The sequence below is a fragment of the Natrix helvetica genome (genome assembly GCF_964273705.1).
Source record: "Natrix helvetica genome assembly, chromosome: 5".
Classification (NCBI taxonomy): Eukaryota; Metazoa; Chordata; class Lepidosauria; order Squamata; family Natricidae; genus Natrix; species Natrix helvetica.
Genome location: NC_138551.1, coordinates 35149363 through 35172899, shown reverse-complemented (window position 1 = coordinate 35172899; position 23537 = coordinate 35149363). Strand labels below are relative to the sequence as shown.

The window sequence follows — 23537 nt, the reverse complement described above, 5'->3', positions numbered from 1 at the left end:
ATATATGTGTGTGTGTGTGTGTCTGTGTGTGTGTGTCTCTGTGTGTGTAAAAATAAAAAATGAAAAAATATTTACACACACAATATTGAAATCTTCCGCCCTGCAGTTGAATTTATAGTGGGGCTGTTACTATTTAAATGGGATGTACAAATATTTAGACAGAATATGTAAGGATATTCCATGTCAAAGTCATTTAAGGAAAACATGAATTAGTTTGTCAATGATATCATGTCCTATAGGAATCCTCAGGAATTCAACAATCCCCTAGTGATTTAAGTAATACAAATTTGAGTTTAAAGGAATGAATTCAGAATTTAGGTTTTTAAATTGGCAACATGTATTGTGGAAAGCATGGTGAAACCATAGGAGATTGTTTATTTGGTTTATTTATTATTGGTGATTTGGTTTATTAAACCAAGATTATTTGGTTTAATTGTTAAAAAAGAGATAGTAATAAAAATACATTTTCAAGGTTGCAATAGAATATGATTATCTTACCTGATATTATAAACAGTATGTATAACTTAACTATGTTCTCTTTCTACATTATTGTAATGCCACCTCTAATTGTTTTTCTTCATTGATATTCTGTCTATATATCTGTATCTGTCTATGCCTGTTTATGTATATGTATATACACAATCTCCAGCAGATGTCACTATTTCTTTGTGAGAAGAAAGAAAAGATCAGGGGGAAAAGAAAAAATATTAAACAGAGTCAGAATTCCAGAAATAAATGTTTGAAAGCAAATATTTCAGTACCTTGGACAGAATCAAGAAGCATATAGTACTATTTGTTCTGGCTAATTCTTCTATTGAATCCTATACTGAAATTGCTAATGGCAGGGTACTTCATCACACCTCAAGAGAGCTGCTTAATTTAACATCTGGTACACATTTGTTAGGATCCCAAAAAATTAGGTCAGATCATCAATGACAACTTGTTGTCATGATCTATTTAACTCTATCAGCAAAGAGGATAAAAGATTAAGATCAAACCAGGTCATATTGTGGCCCTTTCAACTATTAAAATACATTTAATTTTTTAAAAAATATCAAAACTAGAAAGTACAACTGCAGAATTTTAGCAGAAATAAAAACATCTGGTTTTAAAGAAAAGCAGCTAATGATTGTAGAATGAAAGGCAAAAATCAATGTTTTTCTGTAAAATTATTTTAAATTTTGGATTCCTTAAAATACAATATCCTCATAGGACCAATTGACTAAGCATAAGCTGGTAGTTTTACACTCTTTCTTTAAACAGATTTTACGAAGTCTTCCTCTCCTTTGCCTCTTCTTTTTTCCCACTGACATGTTCCTATTCCTGGTTGTCTGAATTAGCAGAAATACAGTATGCATTACCATTTCTTTCAAAACCAAGATTAAATGATAGCTACCTAAGTTTGATCAACACAATAAATCATAGTTATTATTACTAATGATGAAAAGGGAGAGTGAATTCAGATCAATACAGATGGAGTACTATAATCTCCCTATCATTATTTAGTAATTGGACTCCCTACCTTTTAATTTGGACTTGGTTTGCCACTTTTTTAAAAAGTAAGGTCCTGCCCTTAGAATTTAATTAGGCTGGAAAATGGTTACTAAATGCAAGACTGCAGCCAAATCTCAAGCAAATCAATAATACAGTTCTTTTATTATTTATTATATGAATTTTCTCATCAGACATGGAGAGCAAGCAATCCCAATTTACTTTTGTTTAAAGATAGAGTTGTGCATAATAGTCATTTAATACATTATGTGAACAGCAAGTGGAACTAAGTTTCAATTTTTTGCTTCCTTGTGTGCTTCTCTTTTATTTGATCTTGGTTTAACATTTTAAAGACTACATTTTTAGCAATTAAAATTCCAGTTCATTCAAGTGTGGCATTTTCTAATTTTCCATGATATGGTTCATTATCCCACAAATAAATGAGCAAGTCCTGCAAAGAAGTGTTTCTAGATTTAACAAACTCATGTATTAAACTCTACTCTTAAAGAAGGAAAAGGGTTGTTAATACGACATAGATAATTTTAAATATTCAGCTTGTAAAGTAAAATTAAACGCTGCATTATCTGCATTATTTAAAAAATATGTGTATCTATGGCTTCCACCTTCTTAAGCCATTGTCCCAAGACTGTGAGGAAAGGACATCTCTGTAAGAAATTAGTTAGCAAATAGCCCTGAAATCCTTTTTGAAACAGGTGACAGATAATGGAGATACAAGAATCAGAAAGATCTTGTAGTCCCACTGAAAACTAATATCTTTTTATTATAAGACCTGAGCATTTGAGAGCTGCCGCTCCACAAATCTGCTGAACACAGACTCTTTCTCTTTGTCTAAAAAAATCAATTAACATAGCTCTCCTGCTACAGTGCCTACAATGCTATATTGAAATGAATCCAGCACTGAAATGAGGGAAAACTTCAATTCCATATTCTTACATGTTCCTATCCTACAATTAATTCAGCAGTTTGTTAGAAACAAGTTAAATTGACAATGAATCTTTATGTCATGGGAACTGTACACAGCTTTCCTTTAAGATGCTAATCTGTTTTCCATTATACATTATACATACTATACTTCCCCCAAATAGGCAGAATTCTTTTTAAACTGGAGGACTAAACAATATCATTGTTGTGAAATAACTCTAATTATTGTATACCTTGGGTTTCTACATACGGTAGCTATTGTTATACAGATTTTTCACTGAAAGTGATTTATATATACATTAGCCACATTTAGCCTAGAACTATTTATCATTACTCAAAAGAATTAGTCTGTCAGGTATTATAGATTATTGGTTATAATTCTTGGACAGAAGTACTTGATTATCAGAAGTCCAAAGATGTCATTCTACTGATCCAGGCTCCAGCCTTTACTAAGTCATAAGGCTCATTAGAACAATGAACTCTTGATAACTACCTATGGTTAGGGATATATTGTTGGACTTAATGTTACAGAATATGCATTGGTCTTAGCAGCACTTTTCCATCAAGATTGCTGGTTGAATTAGAATTTCCTGGAATTAATTTAAGACACTTTAAAATTTAAAACTCCAAATAATGTAATGTCTGAGAAATCCGAAACTGGATTGTTCTTGCATGAAGGTCAAAAAGCATGAATATTAACTTTATGAGACATTTAAATCACCTATCAGACTCTAACATGGAAAAAATGAAGTACAACTTTTCGCAGAAATAAATATAAGTGAATATTTTTGATTCTGGCCCCCAACTTATAAAAAGTTGCCCAATATGACAATTTCTGTTAGATACCAGAATCAGTTACAATGGTTTACACCAGGGGTTGGGGAATTCTGGGAGTTGAAGTCCACAAGTCTTAAAGTTGCCAAGTTTGGACACCCCTGGTTTACACCAAGATCCTCTATGCTGGTGGGAACAGAGATTCAACCTGATTGGTCGAAGGGTCTGACAGCTCCCTATAAAAGGGCTGCTGTCAGACTGAACCTTTGCTGGATCGTACATAGTGGATTTCTGTTAATAAAGAGCTGTTGCTGCCTAAGCCTGAGTGTGCCTTCCCTTTACCTGATCTAACAATTTCATTCCTTCATTTTTAGATGCTTTCTGAAACAATTCTGCTTTAGTGAATATTTTTTAGATTAAGAATTCTGAGTGCATCTTTCCTTACATTTTATTCATGATTATTATGATTTGGTTTGTTTTCATTTGACATGTAGTTTCAGTACCTGTTAAGAGAAAAGCAGAAGAAAATAAAGGAAACTAAAACTTACTCTTGAGCCTTTTTCAGGAAAGCACCGGCAAATGGAGCAATCTTCTCCACCACAATGTCCAATATATGAGCCCTAAGAAGAAATAGAAGATATCCCTGTTATCCCATTTCAGATCTGTTTACCAATGTCATATAAATGTATGACATATAAATTCCAAATGTATTTGGAAGCTTAGAAATGCTTAATCATCAATAAGGCTATTAAAAAACTTGTTTACAAACAATATATAAAAGAAATAGTGGGTAAAATACTGATTGATAAGATTATAGAATCACTAAACCTGTATGTGTGTATGTGTATACTGTATATGTATTATTTTATTTCACATATTTGTACTGTACTAGATGTCTGTATGTACCCTCCCCCCCCACACACACACATGTGCAAAAAAAGCATCTAAAATTAACCCCAATGAGACTGTCTTTAGACAGATAAAGTTATTGAATGAATATTACAGATTTTTTTATAAAAGAGCAAAAGGAAAAAAACCCCACAAAATCAGGAAATTAGCTAAGGGTAGTAATGGAATTTTTGGTAAAGTTAAGTCAAAACAGAAACACACACAAAAAGATTTGCTCCTGGACAAGGCAAAAGAGATAGGAACAAATCAGTGAAGACCATGACATTTTAAAAATTGCATAATTTTAAGTAAAAGAGGATAGGTGTGAGACCTATAAAAGACACCAATCAAGATTCTGGGAATTGTCCTTGAAGTGCTGGGAATTCCCTAGCCAAAACCGAAACAAAACAAATATCAAGATATTATTGGGAGCTTTGAAATTTTCTGAGTCAAAGTTTACTTCAAGGTTTTATAGGAAGAGATACATTTTGGAAAGATGTTGGTGTTATTTTTATTCATTTTAAACAAAAATGAATATAGCAAGTCTAGAACAAAGCTGCCAAAATGTCTCTGGCAGGAATCTTGTGCTGTTAAAGCATTGAAGAAATATAATATAGAAAGTTGCTACTGTGTGGTAATAATATGAAATGTGGCACTTGTATGCATGTAAGTTGATTCTTATATGCCATTGGAGAAGGGATTTACTTTTAAAAGACTTTTAGACAATCATAAAAATTTCAAGCAGATAAAATGGAATATTATCAGATAATATGTTGGAGTTATAGTATCAGCTGCTTAAGTGACAATATAGTTTATCATCCACATACGTATTAGTTAGAATATCTACAATAATTATAATATTCATAAATTATGTGAACTAATCTACAAAATTGGCTATGATTTCATATTTGTATCTCAGCCACACAACATGTAAAGCAAAAATATGTGCATTTATTGGTGATATAATGCATCTTGCATTCTTGACTTACCTGGCTTTTGTGCATCATTATAATTTTAACTCTATGCCTATTACCAAATAGGTTTATATTTTCATGGTGTTCTTTTATTTATTCATCCATTTATTTGCTTTATATATCAAATGTATATGGCCACCCATTTCATGAAATGTGACCCTGGGCAATGTTCAACAATGACACAAAATGATTTTTTAAAAGTTATTATTAAAAAGTTTTTAAAATAATAATAATCCTAAAGTGTGTGAGAGATTATATGTTAGTAGTCATAAAGAAAATCTCCATGATCTCCTGGAGTCTCAGGCCTCATGATATATGAGCCAGTCCTTGAGTGACTTTTTTAAAGTACGTAATGATGGAGCCCTTCAGATTCTCTTCATAGTTTTTTCATTAAATGCATTGGTCGTTTTTTTCCTTATCAAAATATTTCCAAAACATTTTGTTTTCTTGCTCTTTAGTCTGTATATGTACTTACGCATACTTAGTTATGCAAAAAAAGACATCTGGGTCATTTTATCTTGAGGCAAAATTCCAAGGGAAATATCAATTTATCTCTTGCTTTTTTGGCTTTTTAGATGCATGCTTCTGAGGCACTGTGACTGTTAAAAGTTTCTGGGTGCCCCCCCCCTCCCAACTAAAACATGTTTTATTATCATTCTAGGAAAACTATTTTTCAGTTTAACCTTGCACTGAAGATTAACATGCTAGAATAGTCAAAACATAGATTAATCACAAAAATTTTGACTATTTTTCATTTAACGATTTACAGCTCCTCCCAAAGAAAACAGTGTGTTGTGGAATCATCAAATTCTTTGCAAGCTGACCTTGGGTTCCTTAGAGGAAGGTGTGCAATAATAAAATACATTTTTGAGCTTCCTCTGCAAGAAATGTTTGGCCTATGTTCTACTTTCAGTTCACTTAAGATGTCACCAGCAGCTAAAATTTGGTTCAGAAGTTTCTCAAATGTGATGGGACTTTTTGGCAATTTCTTATACTGATGAATAAGTGGGGAAAGGCTTCCTGAAGAGAGAAAGTTTGCTTAAAATTATTATTTGCTACCTTATTACTTGCATCGATTTTGGGAAGTATATAAGCTATAGACGTTCTTAGGTTTTCAAGTTGCAGATATTTTAAGCCTGAAACCATCCAAACTATGTAATTAGTATATGCTTTCTAAAAACAAATGTATGAATAGTTTGCCCACAACAATAATAGGGGCATTACTTAGGACAATTATCAGCCTGTTTTGTAAGATTAATTTCAGATTCAGACCAGATGCCTATGAGAGTTTTTTCTTAAATCCTAACTTCCAGTATGCTTCACCTTCAATGCTATACTCTGTCCTGATGTTTAATTGTATAGAAAATCAGATATGATTTGCTAAACATGCTATTGAAGTAATTCTCACTTTAATTATATTCAAGACAAACGTTCATATTGAGCTTTACAGCAAATGTTACTACTTAAAAATCCCACTCAATATTCAATACGTAAATGTAAATTTGCTAGCTAATTTGACTAATTATACTAAGGAAACTTTTCCAAGCAACTTTATGTTTCCCAATAGGTCAGGGCATGATAACATTGAAGATATGCAAAATTATTTATTGGTTAAAGTTATTATTCAATTTTCATCAGCAACACATACAGTATCTGAGAAATTTTATTGATTCAAAAAGAATGTTATAGCATGCATGTGAATAAAAGAAGGAAGTTTTTTTTATTTGTATCACTTACCCCAGAAGATGTATGGACTGAAGCAACAATTATAAACCACCTAATTCACAGAAAGATACAGATTAAATTAGGATAATCAGCCTCAAATTGATATAGGAAAATCTTACTGCAAGTTTTTAAAAGAATTAGAAAAATGATTAGGATTTTTTTATTTTTCTAGTAAAATAGTGTCTCGGTTTGCATATAGTTAAACTATACATAGTTTAAGATATCACAATTAAAGAGTGATTCTCTGTGTCAAACATACTCAGCCACTGGGATTACTTTATATCACGTGAGTCTTAAAAATTGAGAAAATTGAAAAAATATAGTAAAGCATGGGATGGAATGTTAGACAAACATATCATCTTCCTCTCAAGATATAAAATGGAAAGACTATAAAAGTGTGGATTTTATATCCTATGTATCATTTATTAATTCTTCATAGTTCCTTAGGAACACAGTCACATATTTGCACAGTTAATTCAGGTAGTCCTCAAATTATGACAACTGAGCCCAAAATATCTGATGCTAAGTTAAATGAATTTTGCCATTGTGACACAGTAGTTAGAATGCAATATTGCAGACTAACTCTGCCCACTGCCAGGAGTTTGATTCTCACTGGCTCATGGAAACATGGGTAAATTAGAGAATTCCCTGTTTCGTTAACCAACAAAATTAATATTTGTGCTTATATTTTGAATTTTGTCAGTATCTAGCAAATATAAGGGTAAATACCAGATGCAATCTATTTCAAGTAGCACCAATCAGATTAAAAACCAGCAGACTGAGCCTGCTTCTGTTTTCTAATTTGAAAGTTATTGCTATAACTAGAAAAGAAAACATACCATACACATGTAATCCATTTAATCCAATATAAGCAATTCATTATGGATGTCGTTTATATTAATATGTTTGAACCCAGGCCTTCAAAATTGTAATTTTTAATAACAAAGACTTGATCCCATTGCAGGTATAAAAACCACGTTTAATGTTCTTCTTGGCTTTGTGATCTGCTGGGAAAGAAAGTATGACAAACTTTAACTTTATGCACAAATATTTTTAACTTTACATTTAAGTTGAGGTATTTTGGAAATATTAGCAGCAAGGCTTGATTGCTGCCACCATTACTGCTGATTTGGTGCACGCGAAATGTGTGCACATTTGCACGTAATGTTTTGCGCATGTGCAAGACATTTAAAAATGAAAAAAGTTATTTTTTTTTCAATGAAAATTGTTCTCTGCATGCACAGAACCTAAAATCAAGAGGGCAGCACCGTAGGAGAACTGGTTCAGGAGGATGGCAGGCCTGGGTCGCTGTTGGTTCCAGCGACCCAGGTCATCAAACCACTACCGGTTCAGCTGAACCAGTCCAAACCAGTAGGAACCCACCACTGATTAGCACACTCTTCTTAAGTGAAATACTAATGTAAATGTCCATTAACTTAGTCTTCTGGTGTCATGGAACAAATGCTTTTGCTTTCATTTATATATACGCAACAAAATTCCCCCATGTAATATTGTTTTCAAAAGCAAAAACATAATCAGATAGACAATAATTCTCAAGGTTTATTTCAACATGCATGTCAGAAAAATCAATGTACATTTCAGACACCTAGAAATGTGCCTGTTATCCATGGTAGGATTATTTACAGGCACCTGAAAATGTGTCTTTATTTCAGTTTGGGGTTTAGCTAATGAAGGAACCATCAAAGAACCTGACCCAAGGCCTCATTTAGGTCTCTACTCCAGAGCAGTGCAATACAAGAAACTTGATTTATGAGAATTTAATTTAGTACCAAAATGTTGTTTTTTTTTTAAATATCTAAGAACTTCTATTTGGGTGAACCAGGATGTCTTTTGTCATTTTTTTAAAGAATCAAGAGAATTCTTATGAGTGTTTGGAAGATCTCTTCCTAGAACTCCAGTCCTTAGAAAACTATTTTAATCCAAGTAGAAATATGGAGGTAAACTTAAAGCTAATTTGTTTTGGCATTGTTTTCTAATTACATAGTTATCTTTTTAAAAAATAGCTGAATACTAACTCTGGCACACCTAGTAGGAGTTTTGATTTCCCTTTGAATAACAAATTCCTTCTGTATCACAATTCTAAACCAAAAAGAGAGATCTGAGGGTAACATAACATAACAGAAATAGTTACAAAAATGATTTAGAATAAGGCCAAAAAAGTCTTACTCTTCTTTAGAGTCTGAATAGCTGAGATTCAAAAATGATTCTAGGATTTTCAAGTTTGAAACCCAGATGATTGCCTTTAACAAGGCTAGCATAGGGAAAAGTCTTCATTCAGAACTCAGAATGCAACATGCTTTTATCACCTGTAAATTAGCATGCTGGCCTGGTTTAGCCATAAACCATAAAATATGAAGAATACTCATTTTCCCACTAAAAGCTGAACCATGTTTGGTATCTAAACCATACCAAAGTCTGCCAAGCAAACAAACAAACAAATTAAATATGTCTTTAAAATATTATTTGCCCCCCCCCCCCCGAAGGGACGTTAACTTGAGGAAACATAGACAGCATCTATAATGCTTAACTCTGACTCTGTTAATTGTGTCACATAATGCCTCAAAAATCCATTTTAAGCCTATTCAATTTCAGTGTAGTTAAACTTCTAAGCTACCTTGACAAGCTTTAAGTAAGTATTAAAAATGCATTCTCAGTCAACATAATTTTATAGTCTTAATAATAAATAGAAAGCAAGTGATAGTGACAGAGAAATCCTGAAAACCTTATAAAGGACAATGTTGGAAGGAACATGGAAGTAATATTCCAAATTAGTTTTCAAGGCTAGTTTTCCGGAACTAACACCATCTTTTCTTGGATCAGTTAATGTAAAAAGTCTTACAGACAAGGTAACAGAATCATTTTACTGCACCTGCTGTTATAAATCAATCTGATATGAGGAAATGACAGGGTAACTTAAGGCCAAAATCTTTTACTCTACATGTATTAACATAAATTATGTACACCACATATACTAAAAAAAAATCTGCCACTTTCACCCTCTCTATAGTAAAAACGATTTGCCTTAGTGGGTGAAAAAAATAATATCCAAATATTTCGGTAAAAAATCATTTTGTCACAGCTTTGGATGTGAGCTCTAATGTGATTTTTAAAATTCTGAAATCCAAAGATCCAGGGATTTCCCACTAAAGATATATCTAAACAACAGTTTGCTTATTCCAAATCAAAAGTAGGGCTATTGCCCCTGGACTACAAAAACTCAATAGTAGCAAAGAGATTCAGAACCTTCTAATTGATATAACAGCAAAAATCCAGTCAGGGATGTACTGTGGCCTGGTATAAAGAAATGGCCACAATACAGCTCTGAAGTTCCCTTTTATTAATACTCAGAGTTTTCCATGACCCAGATAGTTGACAATGGATGGCAAATTACACCCCAACAAGCCTATTAGCCTTTCTTCCAGTAATATTTAGGGTTCAGCAAGGAACAAGGAGGGCACATGTTTAAATGGTTAGCTAGCAGCTTTGGGCTGTGCTAAACATGTCAAGCCAGAGGAAATAAATCTCAAGATATATCTCCAGGTTTGAGCCAAACAGGCCAAAGTTTCTGAGCACTCTTATCCCAGGATATCTGGCCACTATTCCAATTTATATCTAGTAGAAAGAAAAAGACCAGGAATTTCCCCCAGGTATACCCAGCGCAGGGCAGTCCTGCCTTGCCAAGTTCCTATGGCATTGTTGCTATATCATGCAATGAAATACCAGCTCATCTTAAATTGTCCTTAGCTGCACCAGCATTAAAGAAGTATTTCCCCTTGTATTCCAATCTCTTCCAAGGGCAAATATCAGCATGTGAATAGTTTGTTAGGCTTTGTCACTCATTACCTTGAAGGAAGAGCAGAAAGGCCCGAAATAAATGAGAAGAGAGGCCCTAGAGGCAGGATAGGGATTTCCCACGGTAGAGCAAATGTCATCCTGCACACTTCTCTGCCAACTCGAAGACAGATGGATACAAAGCTCTTCAACTTAGCAGCGGAAGGCAGACCTTCCGCTCCCTTCCTTAGAGCGCTGCCTTCCCGATCAGGCAATCCAGATGTGGTGGAACGCTGACCCCTGGACCGCGTTGTATTATGAGAGTTTGGGTCCCAACACATCGGATACTTGGCTCGGGATTCTACCTTCTCCCCCTCTTCCCACCCCCATAACCCCACCTTCCTTTCCCCTTTGGGTCCCAACACATCGGATACTTGGCATGGGATGCTACCTTCTCCCCCCCCCCCAGAGCCCCCCTTCCTTTCCCCGCCACGACGGGCTTACCTGACTTCTAGGAGACCAGCCCCTGAAGCTCTCGTCCTCGGCTCCCGCTCAGTTTCCTCCTCTAAGGCAAAGTTCTGCCGCTTCCACCCTTCTCTACTCTCCTCCCGCCACCCCAGGGGGGGGAGGAGCTTTCCCTGGACCGTGCATGGATGCGCCGGGTGGGTGCGTGGGTGAGTGACATCAGGACAGAGGCGAAGGGACCGCAGACCGGTGACACTGGAAAGGAAAGGCAGGAGTGCTGCGTGGACATGGAGGGGCTCGTGCGCCCCCAAACCTGGCATTTGGGGCTAGCCTTCATTTACATGCTGGCTTTGGGCGGCTGGGAGCAGGACGGCTTTCCTACTGCTGTTGCCGCGAAGGTGAGTGTAGTCAGTGATGCTGACCGACTAAAGCGGCTTTCTGCCTGCGGAGTAACCCGAAGGAAAATAGCCCACCGACCCACCCCATCCCCGCCTCGGGACTGTTTCTTTCAGCAGGACTCCAGTGTCTTTAACGGAAAGAAATGTCAGAGCAGCTTTGCCACCCGGGAGACAGTTTCATCTGCTGAAGTTATTCCTTGCTTATTTGTAGCGTTTTCAAGCCTGCTTTTTCCATTAGATAAAAATCAACAGTGGGTACAACTCATTAGAAACTGTTAAGCGTAGTTTTAATCTGAATCTTTATCTGAAAGCAGGGAGGAAAGAAACAGATCGCAGTTCCCTGCTTTGCCTGAAAAACCCTTTGCCCAAGTCTAAGAGGCAGGAAAAAAGTTATTTTGAAACGAGAGGATGGCGCTAGGTTGATTGAGGCTTTTTTGCTTTCTGCATTGGTGGCTTAAAATTCTCCCCGCTGCTTTTCTCTCAAGTCAGTTGCCTTTTCCTCCCCCCCCCTTTTTTTTTTTTTGCATTTGATAACATGTGACTTGCTTCAATAAGAACTGTCTTCTCTGGAGGTGTTTTGCTTCAGTACACCTGTCTTGCTGTCATATGAATTGCATTGTGCAGGCAAATCTGGGAAGATATGCTATACAGTATATAGCAGACAGTTTTCCAAAAGGTAAACATGAAGCCCAAAGCATCACTTTGGTTTTCTTCCTGTTAGAAAGTATTACCTATTTGCCACCAAAAAAAGTATAAACAGGAGAATGATCCCTGAAACTCTCATTGGCACAACCTTTTCTGGACACAACAGAATGCAGAGTTCTAGAAGAGTTGTTTTGTGACTAGCAGTGATAAAAAGATTAAAAATATTCAAACTACAGGCAAAGAAAGGCACATGTGAATATGTTTGGTATCTCTTGAAAATTGATGAACAAATTATGTAGGGGAGGGGAAGCCTTTTAGAAACAACTGTTCAATAAAAGAAGAAAGCAATTATTGTTATAGAAAAATAATGACAGATGGTCTATAATTTTATCTTGTCCCAGAGATAATAAATGCTTAGATGAAAGTCCATACAAAGGTTATTTGGTTAAGATCTTCTTCCTCCTCCTTCCCCTTCCTCCTTTCCCTCCCTCCTCCTCTTCCTCTTCTTTTTTTCCTTTTTCTTCTTCTTCCTCCTCCTCCTCCTCCTCTCTCTCTGTCTCTGTCTCTCTCTCTCCTATTTAATCTAGCTATCTCAAGGGGGCAGACTTAATCTAATATTGTTGCCTCCTATTTCCCCCCCCCCCAATGCAACCATACGAGATGGGCTTGATTGAGAGAGAGTGACTAGCCCAATCATCTGGTTTTTATACCTAAGGGAAGCCTAGAATTCACACTGTCCTAGTTTCTAGGCCAGCACCTGAACCACTACACCAGACTGTGTATTCATATATCACATTGCCAAAGTTTGTTTTAGCCATATTTTATCAACCAATGCATAGTTGGCAAAGTTCTCGCAGTATGCTAAATTAAAATAAGACAGTATATCATGATTTGGAATAATGTGTGAATTGCTCTATTTCTTTAACACAGAATATCATAAAAATCTGGTGAAGTACAATTTTTCATAGCAAATTGCTCCAAAATCACATATCACTAAATATTTCAGCTTCAATTATATTTTTTTCTGTTTAGTAACTAGTCTACATAATTATCTGATAAACAAAATAAACCAAAAGCATTCCCATGCTGGAATGTGGGTGGTTCTAACATTTTTGAATTTTACGACTATTATTTGCATTTTTACCAATTATCTAACTACAGTTACTCTTCCCTAAGCAACAATAACATCCTCCCAACTGTTTGGCAGCTGTTGCATCCTGAACACAGATTATTTGCTGCCCTAGTCAAACTTTTTTCTCAAATGGTCTTCAGCTTTCATTTATCTGACATACAGAGCCAATGTTCATGGACACTAAAGTCCCAAAGAAGTAGCAGATACTTATTTGTCGTGAAATGTGAAATTTGTCGTGAAATTTGTCATGACAATATTTACAACTTTAGAATTTAGTGAAAATGTATGAAGGAAAGTATGAAGAGGAGAATATCTTCAGGGCCTTATCACAGCCTCCAACGTTCTGTTTTCAACACTAGCCTCTTCCTAGGCAATATCTAAATACATCTACTTAACAGTGACCCCCCCTCCAAAAAATGTGATACTTATAATTGCAAAACATTTGAAAAATATCTGTGATATTACAGAATTGCAAAACATGTTTGTAGGATTGCACTATAATTCACTATTTTCCTGCATTGTTCTGCTCATCTTCAAGAAATATATAATAGCAATCTTTTCTTATTGGCAATGCCAGTCAATAGCTCCATCTTCTATGTATTTGTCTCCCTTTAAAGTATCTAAAAATTGTTACTTTTACAATAAAGAATTATACCTGATCATGATTTATGGACTATGCTGACCCACTAAATTAAGCCTGCATATGTTTTTTTCTTTCTCTTTCTCTTTCCCTTTCCCTTTCTCTTTCTCTTTCTCTTTCTCTTTCTCTCCCTCCCTCCCTCCCTCCCTCCCACCCACCCATCCATCCAGTGTGTGTGTGTGTGTGTGTGTGTGTGTGTGTGTGTGTAGGCTTTGCGTTCTTGTTCTTTGGATATAATTAAAATGTGAGGTACAGTAATCAACTCGCAATTGGGATGCATGCTGTAGAGAGATTATTCTTTTGTTCTCAGACATCTAAATGACATGTGATATTATGACATTGTGTAGATGGGTGAGGCTGGCTAGCTGCCTCCTCCTCTCTCCTCTTCTTTTTCCTTCCTTCTTTTAAAGTTTTCTGGTGGCTGTTCTTTCTTCTCTTTTAAGTTGTGTGAGCTTGTATAAAGGCTTATCACACCTTATTCTTTAGAACCCTTACAATATGGGAAAAATTACACCACACCTTTTTAGAGAATAACTAAGTCCCTCATTTATACTATAGGGCCAGTATTAAGGGACTGCTACTGCCCACAAGGGAAACCTGAGGTCCCTGGGTTTAAGATTAAATTTGCCTGGCATGAAAGCTGAACAGTAACAAAAAGGTTTCTATTACTCTTCTTGCAAACAATTCTCAGCTTCTTGAAATACTGTAAATGATTCTGCCTTATCTGAAAAAAGATAATGCTTGAATATCAGGCTTTCTTTCAGAACATTTGAAATTGTGCTCCTTACTACTGCTTCCAAATTATGTGCTCTTACATTGGCCTCGAAGAATCCATTACTTTCCCTTCTTATAGCACAAGTAAAAAAACAGACGTAAACATTTGAAAGTTTAAGAAGATATTCTAGAAATGTATAGCTTTTCTATGCATCAGTTCTTTATAGTCTCTTCTTTGTAGCAATGTTGAGTTAATCATCCCTTATTTTTCACAGTACTTTCTGCTCCCACCTGTTGTTCTTCTCCTTTCCCCCAAATGCACATATTTCATAATGCAGGGTTGGCAATAAAAATCTAGGGATTTTTATTTATTTGCCTTCTCCTGCACTTTTGGCTTTTTCTCTAGGCCTGAATGTGGAATAAGGTAGTAACTTTATAAATACCACTTTATAATGCCTTGGTAAGACCACACTTGGAATACTGCATTCAGTTCTGGTCGCCACGATGTAAAAAAGATGCGGAGACTCTAGAAAGAGTGCAGAGAAGAGCAACAAAGATGATTAGGGGACTGGAGACTAAAACATATGAAGAACGGTGGCAGGAACTGGGTATGTTTAGCTTAAGAGAAAGAAGGACTAGGGGAGACATGATAATGTTGTTCCAATATCTCAGGGGTTGCCACAAAGAAGAGGGAGTCAAACTATTCTCCAAGGCACCTGAGGGTAGAACAAGAAGCAATGGGTGAAAACTAATCAAGGAGAGAAGCAACTTAGAACTGAGGAGAAATTTCCTGACAGTTAGAACAATTAATCAGTGGAACAGCTTGCCTCCAGAAGTTGTGAAGTGGAAGTCTTTAAGAAGAAGTTGGATAGCTATTTGTCTGAAACGGTATAGGGTTTCCTGCCTAGGCAGGGGGTTGGACTAGAAGACCTCCAAGGTCCCTTCCAACTCTACTATTGTATTGTATTAACTGGCCGCCCATGTCACATAAAATGAACAGAAGGAATTTTGATTTCCCCATCATTGCTGCCACTTTGGTCATTTTGATCATACCCTGAGGATGCTCTGGTAGTAACACAGGTTATTATGAAATTAACTGATGTGGTTAGACAACACGCTCCAATCAGTAGATGCCATATTCCTGCCCACTGACTATATTTTATAGTTTGATCAACTCCTACAAACAGTTTCATTTGTTAATTTTATTTTCTGACCTTTTCATACTACCAGCTGGTGCCTGTTCATTCTTAGGGAGAAAAATGAGATGATGGACTTTTGAAATACACATTAATAACAAATAGATTGGGAAAATTAAGCAACAGTATTAAATAGATTGTATCCTGTGTCCATTTTTCATATTCATCCAGCAAACCAGGAACAAACAAACAAAAACACTTGGACATTTATTCATAGGGATTTACACAGAACTCTCTCTATATATTATCAAACCTCTTCTGTTTATCTATTTGTTAATTATCTGATAAAGGAAAGTATTTGTTTGTAAGCCCCCAATTAGTCCAAATGGTGCACTATAACATAATAATTTTTGAATATTTTTTTTTCAAATCCACTAACTGAAAGAATGCATAAAAATCTGGACTCATTAAACCAGACTGATGTTGAAATTTCCATGAAGTTCAGATCAGTTTTATTTGCAAAATGATTGATACTGCAGTGGTCACATGAGCATGCTTTCCAATGCTCCCTACCAGCTTCTCCCAAGCAAAATTCATGGGGAAGCCAACAAGAAATCAGAAATCAATCCTTCCCAAAACAATTCAGTAAATGTCATGTTGATTCTGGTCACATCAGACTGCATTATCTTTCTCTCAAAGGATGACTCCGCAGGTCATAGGTTGTCTAGTTGACTCTAAGGTTTTTGAGAATTTCATTAATTTAGAATTTCTCATTTCCTTTTTGATAAAGTAAGTTTTATGACTTTGTTTCATTTTTTGATGACATTATTAATGCTAATGTAATCAAATAAATTACATAATTTCAATGGCATTAAAACATGGCATTGAAATGCTTCTAGCAAACCTGTTCAGCTTATTCCTGCCTCAAATACTTTGTTCGTTGCTATGTGTACATTTTTACCCCTAAATGGTGATTCCTGGCCTCAGAGTTCTGTATTCCTGCTCACAACTGGGACCATTCCTAGGCCAGTTGTTTGAATTTAGCTGGCCTCAAGACTTTGGAAACAGAGAAAAGTTTTCACTCTTGTCCATTTTAAGAGTCACAATAGAAATTCTTCTTAGTGAATAGAAATTCTTCTTAATGCTTTATAAGATTTGTTTGATTTCAGATTTGTATGTTGTATGGACAAAGTTTTTATAGTTTGGAAATCATTCTCTATCATTTTGTAGATGTATATATGTTTTATATGTTTTTCTACTGTGTCAAAGCAATGAACAATGTGTGTTAAGACAATATATGACACTACAAAACATCAAAATGCAAAATCAATATCACAAATATATTTTATAATCATATTAATAGCACTAAAGTGCAGTCTCTCATTCTTGTATCACAGATGGTCTCTGGAAGAGCCAGATTTTCTGTTCTTGTTAGTTGTGTCTGACCCACCATGACCCCATGGATAATGTTCCTCCAGGCCTTCCTGTCCTCTACCATCCTCTGGAGTCCATTTAAGGTCATACCTACTGCTTCAGTGACTCCATCCAGCCACCTCATTCTCTGTTGCCCCTCCTTCTTTTGCCCTCAATCTTTCCCAGCATTAGGCTTTTCTCCAGTGAGTCCTTCCTTCTCATTAGGTGGCCAAAGTACTTGAATTTCATCTTCAGGATCTGGCCTTCTAAAGGGCAGTCAGGATTGATCTCCTCTAGGACTGACTGGTTTGATCGCCTTAACTCCAAGGGACTCGCAGGAGTCTTCTCCAGCATCATAGTTCAAAGGCCTCAGTTCTTTGGTGCTCAGCCTTTCTTATGGTTAAGATTTTCTGCAGCTTTCTAAATGTCAGAAATGAGGGCATGATCTTATAACCAAGTAGTGTGTTCAGCTATAGGAAAGCTGTTGTAGAAAATGATCATCTCTGGGTATCCCTCTCTCATACTTCAAGAGGGATGCAGGTAATTCTTGGGTGAGGAAATTCTGCTTGGAGTAAGGAGTTTTAAAGGTAATCAAGCCTCAGGACATATGTGGCATTAAAGGTGATGATCAGCACTTGAAATCCGTTTGTTAATTCTGGTATTCAACACTGCAAAATTTTCTTACTGGTGATGATTTCATTGGATTAAATTGAATTAAATTTAATTTGTATCATCATCCAATGATCTGCAGATCTGATTTTTTACATAGATCGCTATTAGTCACTGTATTGTCTGAAGGTTCTTTTGTTCCATCTTGTGCACTATTGAGTCTTGAAGCATTCTGTAATCTGCTGTTAAAGTACCATTATGTACTGGAACATGAGTCGTGATGGGGCAGTGATTAGAATGCATTACTGCAGCCTAATTCTGCTTCCTGTCAGCTGCCTGCAATTTGGCAGTTCGAATCTCACCAGGCTCAAGGTTGACTCAGCCTTCCATCCTTCGGAGGTCAGGAAAATGAGGACCTAGAACCGTGATGGCGAAACTATGGCACATGTACCACAGGTGGCACACGGAGCCATTTCTGAGGGCACGCGAGGCATTGCCCTGTCAGCTGATTTTAGGCCTTGATTTTTGTCCATTTTTCACCCTCCGGAAGACAAAAAATGGCACAACACACAAACCGGAACTTCGTGAATAGACTTCCAGTTTGCACGTTGGGCTGTTTTTTGCCCTTTATAAGCTTCAGGGAAGCCTTCTGAAGCCTCCAGAGGGAGAAAAACGGCCAATGGGCAACCCGGAAGTCTGAACTTCTGGTTGTGTGTTGGGTCATTTTTCGCCTCACCCAGGCTCCTAGAAAGTCAGATCTAACTGATGACTAAATGTATGTCTCGAGTTCTCTATGTTTTAGTAAACTATGCTCTCAAAGTAGAAAGCCACACAATTCCTGCTTGTATCATCCCCTCCCTCCACCCAGCCAGGTTTTTTTTAATGTGTTATAAGATCATGATTATACCTTACTGAATCTTTTATTATGAGGATACAGAAAGTATTAAGATGTTTCCCTGAAACAGAGAACCTACATTATTCAAATAGTCCAAGATATCCTGCTGATTAAGGGGGTAAAAAAAAACCTGGGATCTACAGTTTTTTGGCAGGTATGTAGTTCAAAGTGATCTGATTACAGAATATTTGTATTTCTAGTTGCCAAAACTGGTTCATGAAGTTTGCCTTTGAAACAAGAAGAGCGGGGGGGGGGGGTGATCAAACCACATGTAAGATAGAAAGATGGACTGTGAAAATTCAGAAGCGTCTTCTCATTCTTTGCTCAATAATATTTACTGAAGACTCTAGTAAGGATCATTTGTGGAAATGTTTAACTCACCATCCTAGAAACCAGGAGACTGAGTTCTACCTTAGGCATGAAGCCAACTGAGTGGTCTTAGCCAGTCACTGTCTCTTATCCTCAGAATCAATTAATGGCAAACTACTTCTGAAAAACCTTGCCAAGAAAACTGCAATCCAAAACTGCAATCCAAGAGGTAAAAAAAGTTACATTGATGGCATATGCACCAAAGATGAATTCCTTGTGTGTCCAATCACACTTGGCCAATGAAGAATTCTATTCTATTCTATATTCTATTCACATACTTTAAAGATTGGAAGTCCTGCAGGTTTGGCATACTTTTTAAACCTTTCAACCAATTTTATTTTGTTGTAATAAAAGAACAAGAAGTGTGTGCCCCTTTGTTCATGTCACCCCTATAGATAATATGAGGGGAAATTGCCTTCTTTTGTAATCCTACACTTGCTTAAAGTGAATGTGATGAGTTACAATCTTTTACAACTTAGCCAAATTGAAAGTGTGCTCAGAACCAAGATTCTGCCTGTAAGGTTGATTGCTTATCCCTGCATAGCTAAAGTTTCTGCTGGAGCACAAACATTCTCCAAACTGCAGAAAACAAACTTACTTTTGTAATTAAACAACGTTAATATATTTAATACTTATTACATGTTTAACTCCTACCCTGCTCCCTAGGAATCTCAAGGTAATGTTATTAGGGCTTTTCTATCAGCAGCTTAATAGTTGTCTTTCTATGCACAATAGTGGTGGGATTCAACATTTTTTACTACTGGTTCTGTGGGCATGGCTTGGTGAGTGTGGCATGGCTTGGTGGGCATGGCAGGGGAAGGATACTGTAAAATCTCCATTCCGTCCTGATCAGTCAGGACTCGGGAGGCAGAGAATAGATGGGGGCAGGCCCAATCAGAGGTGGTATTTACTGGTTCTCTGAACCACTCAAAACGTCTGCTATTGGTTCTCCAGAATTGGTCAGAACCTGCTGAATACCACCTCTGATGCACAACAATGAGATGATGGTTCAAGGCAGCCTTTGAAACCTTCAGACAACATTTAAATTTAAACATTTTAGTAGCGTTGCTTTGCTTCCTCTAAGAAGCTTTGTGAAGCACCACTTCAGAATGTTTTGCATTGTCCTGTATAAAGTTAGATTTATACATGCCTACTGTTTAGTAGAAAATTGGAGCTTAAAGAGCATTAGTTCTAAAGAAATGTATAGAACATTTCTATTCTTATTTAACAGGCTGAAAGAAAGAGAAAGGTTGCAGGCTCTGTGCCTTTGCTCTAATTTTGGTTGCAGGCTCTGTGCCTTTGCTATAATTTTCTCTTCAGTACAAAGCAATTGGAATGATTCTAGCTACTGGTTTGCAGTTACCACCTTTGAGTTATGTCTGGATCTTTTTAGAAATGCATCAATTTTATAATTTTTAATTTATGAATATAAGTTTAATTAGTTAGGCTGCATGCAAATCACTTGTATAAATATGCCTGATTGTTTTGCCCGCCAGTTGGGTTAAGTGACCCCTTATCTTGAGTGGCTTTCAAGGCAAAGTTTATCACAAGAAGTATGAAAAGTGCTTTAGAAAATATTTGTTTCTCACAGACACAAATTCTTTAGACTTACAGGGATGGGCAGGTTGTGGCATCTGGAAGTTGCTAAATTTCAGGTCTCAGATGTCCCTGTAGCACAACCAATGATGTTGGGAGTTAGAATTCAGTAAAATCTGGAAGGGATACCTATCCCTTCTTTAACAGACAAAGACCACTGAAAAGGTTTGTTATAACCGCAATATAAGAGAGATATTATCTTAATTATTACCTTTCCCCTCAATTCTATTAGGGCAAAAATGTTATAAAGATTGATCAAAATCAATCAATTGAATAAGCAGATTGAATGAGCCGTACACAAGATTTTTTTTTGAGGAACTTATCATAGATATACTAGGAAACTATGCCAAGTGCAATTGCAAATTCTCTCTAAGCATGTCCAAACTATTTTCAGAAAGGCAGAAAGCAGACCTATCTGTGTGGCTCTGGCTTGGTAGCTAGCTGTTGCTGACTATCTTTGCTGTTGCCTGTTAAAATGAAAATGGGAGAGAAAAGAAAGAGTGCCGGAGGTGAGAACTGGACAACTGATTACATTGTGCAGGTTTATAGATATGTCTTCTTGGTAGCCCGATAATGTGAGGCCTTGGTAGTTCAACAGAAGACTATGTTTCTAATATTATAGTCATTTTGTTTGCATAAATTATTCTTGTATTGGTTATATTGTTAAGGTATCAGCCTTCTCCAGAGTGTGATCCTTTTGATGTGTTGGAGCATGCAGGCTAAATCTAGTTTAATATAATGGAAAGCATCAAGTTGAAGAATTCTGTTATATTCTGCTTGTCTCAGCAGATAGCAGCTGCCTGACTTGACCTGAAAGATAATCAAGGGTCGGCCTGGCTGGGTGATTTCCAGGGAATACCAGGACTTTAGACTTCATTAGAGAGCATCAGCTTTCATGGACACATTTTTTTCTCTTCCTTTTTACTTAAGAAAAACTTTCCTGGGTGGGCAGAACAAAGTAAAGATGAAGTCCATGCTCATGGCTAAGCAAGGTCAACAAACAAACCAAACGTTGGCCATCAGATGTTCTAACAACCTATTGTTGAAGGTGTTAAACTCTAGACATTCAAGGCTCACTGCAGACCATCAGAGAGGGACTTATCTGGACTGCATAGTTTTAATGGTAATTAGGTGCCAACAAAGCAATGGTGGGTTTGTACCGGTTTTACTACTGGTTCGCTCGTGTGCACACACCTGCTCTTGTGTGTGCGATGCTTCTGCGCATGTGCAGAAGCATTCAGGTCGGTGGGCAGAGCCTCCTGCCACCACCACTACCAGTTCAGCTGAACCGGGCCGAACTGGGAGCAACCCAAATCTGCAACAAAGAATTAGAGTTTTATGTATGTCCTTACTGCTATGCCTAAATTAGTAACTGATATGATAGAATTTTTCATTTTTCATTTCTTCTAAGGCAGAAAACAGAAAAAGTGGAGAGAAAAAACATTAAAAAGGAAACAAGAAAACCTTATATTTTATAGATATGTCTCCTTATATATTTTACATTTTTGTCAGCTAGGAAGGAATAAAGACATGATGGGGTTTTCGTTTTTGTTAATATTTACTTCCACAAATCTCAACTGGTTAATTGTCTTCACCAATCTGACACTCCACTTTCACAAATCTTTAAAGAACATAATTAATATTACAATATTCTTTTTTAAAAATATTTTTATTGAAAATATTTCATCATTTACACCACATTTTCAATCTTTTACAGCGTTCCAGTATCGATATTGCTCACAATTACGTAGTGGTTATTTCATTATTCTTGTTTTCCAATTATATACATCGCTCTTCTATATATTATATATTATACCCTCAATATTCATACGTATATATATTACCTTTTAGCTTAAAATTATATCAATATTCATAAATACATATATTACGCTTTCACCTTAACATAACTCTTAAATAGCCTTTATGTATGAGCTTTACATCTAAGCTCTAGCCATTTGTACCATATGTCCCAAATCCTACTGTGTTTCCCCAAAAATAAGACAGGGTCTTAATTTCTTTTGACCCTTGACATAAGCGCTTGGCCTTGTTTTCGGGGAGGTCTTATTATTTTTGAGGTGCAGGAGGCAGCGACCGTGGTCACCTCATGGCTGCTGCTGCATTGCAATATTTTCAGGGAGGGCTTATTTTGGGGGGAGGGCTTATTTTAGCGCATGCGCTCAAAAGCCCGATTGGGCTTATTATCCAGGGAGGTCTTGTTTTCAGGGAAACAGGGTATAATATTCCATTTCTTCTCTGTCTTTTAGTTCCATAGTTAACCTGTCCATCTCTGCACAATCAAGCACCTTTTTAATCAACATTCCCTCAGAGAGAGTGTTGTTCTATTTTCAGTTTTGTCCGTATACAATTTGGGCCGCGGTTGTTATGTGGAGTATAATATACTGAGTTTTCTTACATCGATTTCCTCTTATTATGCCTAGTAAGAATAATTCAACTTGATTTTTTGTTTCGTGATTTCCTCTAATATTACAATATTATATGAAGGTAAGCCAATACTCAGTCCTGACGCATGACAGAAATAGTTATATTTACTTGTGTTGTTTTCAAATGCTGGACTGAAGCCCTGTCTGCAGGAGGGCCATCAGGAGTCAAAGATCTAGAAGGCCTCAAACCCCATAGCATTCTATCTTATTAGGATTGAGTTACATAGTTCCTTCCCACCCAGGTCTTCACAGCCACAAGGCATTAAGTCAGCACATGAATAGAATTGCTTTCTACTGACAAGGATGGAGATTTATAACTGAGTACGAGCCACTTATTGATGATAAAGCATCCAAATGACCTGTAATTTCAAGTAGATGTGAATCCCAAGTGTTGTTTCAGCAACAAGTACAGTTGATGAACTAGAAAGCTAATTTTCTTACTGATGAATTCCAACACAGAGAGTTCTTTACACCCATTGCAGACTTAATAGACTATGG

At 36.5% G+C, this 23537-nt stretch overlaps 2 protein-coding genes across 2 annotated transcripts in view; one reads left to right on the top strand and one right to left on the bottom strand.

The window, feature by feature from the left end:
• COL4A4 (collagen type IV alpha 4 chain) overlaps positions 1-11208 on the bottom strand; it is an 86596-nt gene extending 75388 nt beyond the window's left edge. The window contains exons 1-4 of the mRNA XM_081956404.1: positions 11091-11208; positions 7634-7798; positions 6807-6846; positions 3756-3827 (exon numbers count right to left, since the gene is read on the bottom strand). Of these exons, the coding sequence (XP_081812530.1) occupies positions 3756-3827; positions 6807-6846; positions 7634-7674 (153 nt within the window). The 5' untranslated portion in view covers positions 7675-7798; positions 11091-11208. The remainder of the gene's footprint in view (positions 1-3755; positions 3828-6806; positions 6847-7633; positions 7799-11090) is intronic.
• A 78-nt stretch (positions 11209-11286) lies between these two features.
• The window catches only part of COL4A3 (collagen type IV alpha 3 chain), a 64303-nt gene continuing 52052 nt past the window's right edge, over positions 11287-23537 (top strand). Inside the window, exon 1 of the mRNA XM_081956359.1 lies at positions 11287-11449. Within this exon, the coding sequence (XP_081812485.1) occupies positions 11339-11449 (111 nt within the window). The 5' untranslated portion in view covers positions 11287-11338. The remainder of the gene's footprint in view (positions 11450-23537) is intronic.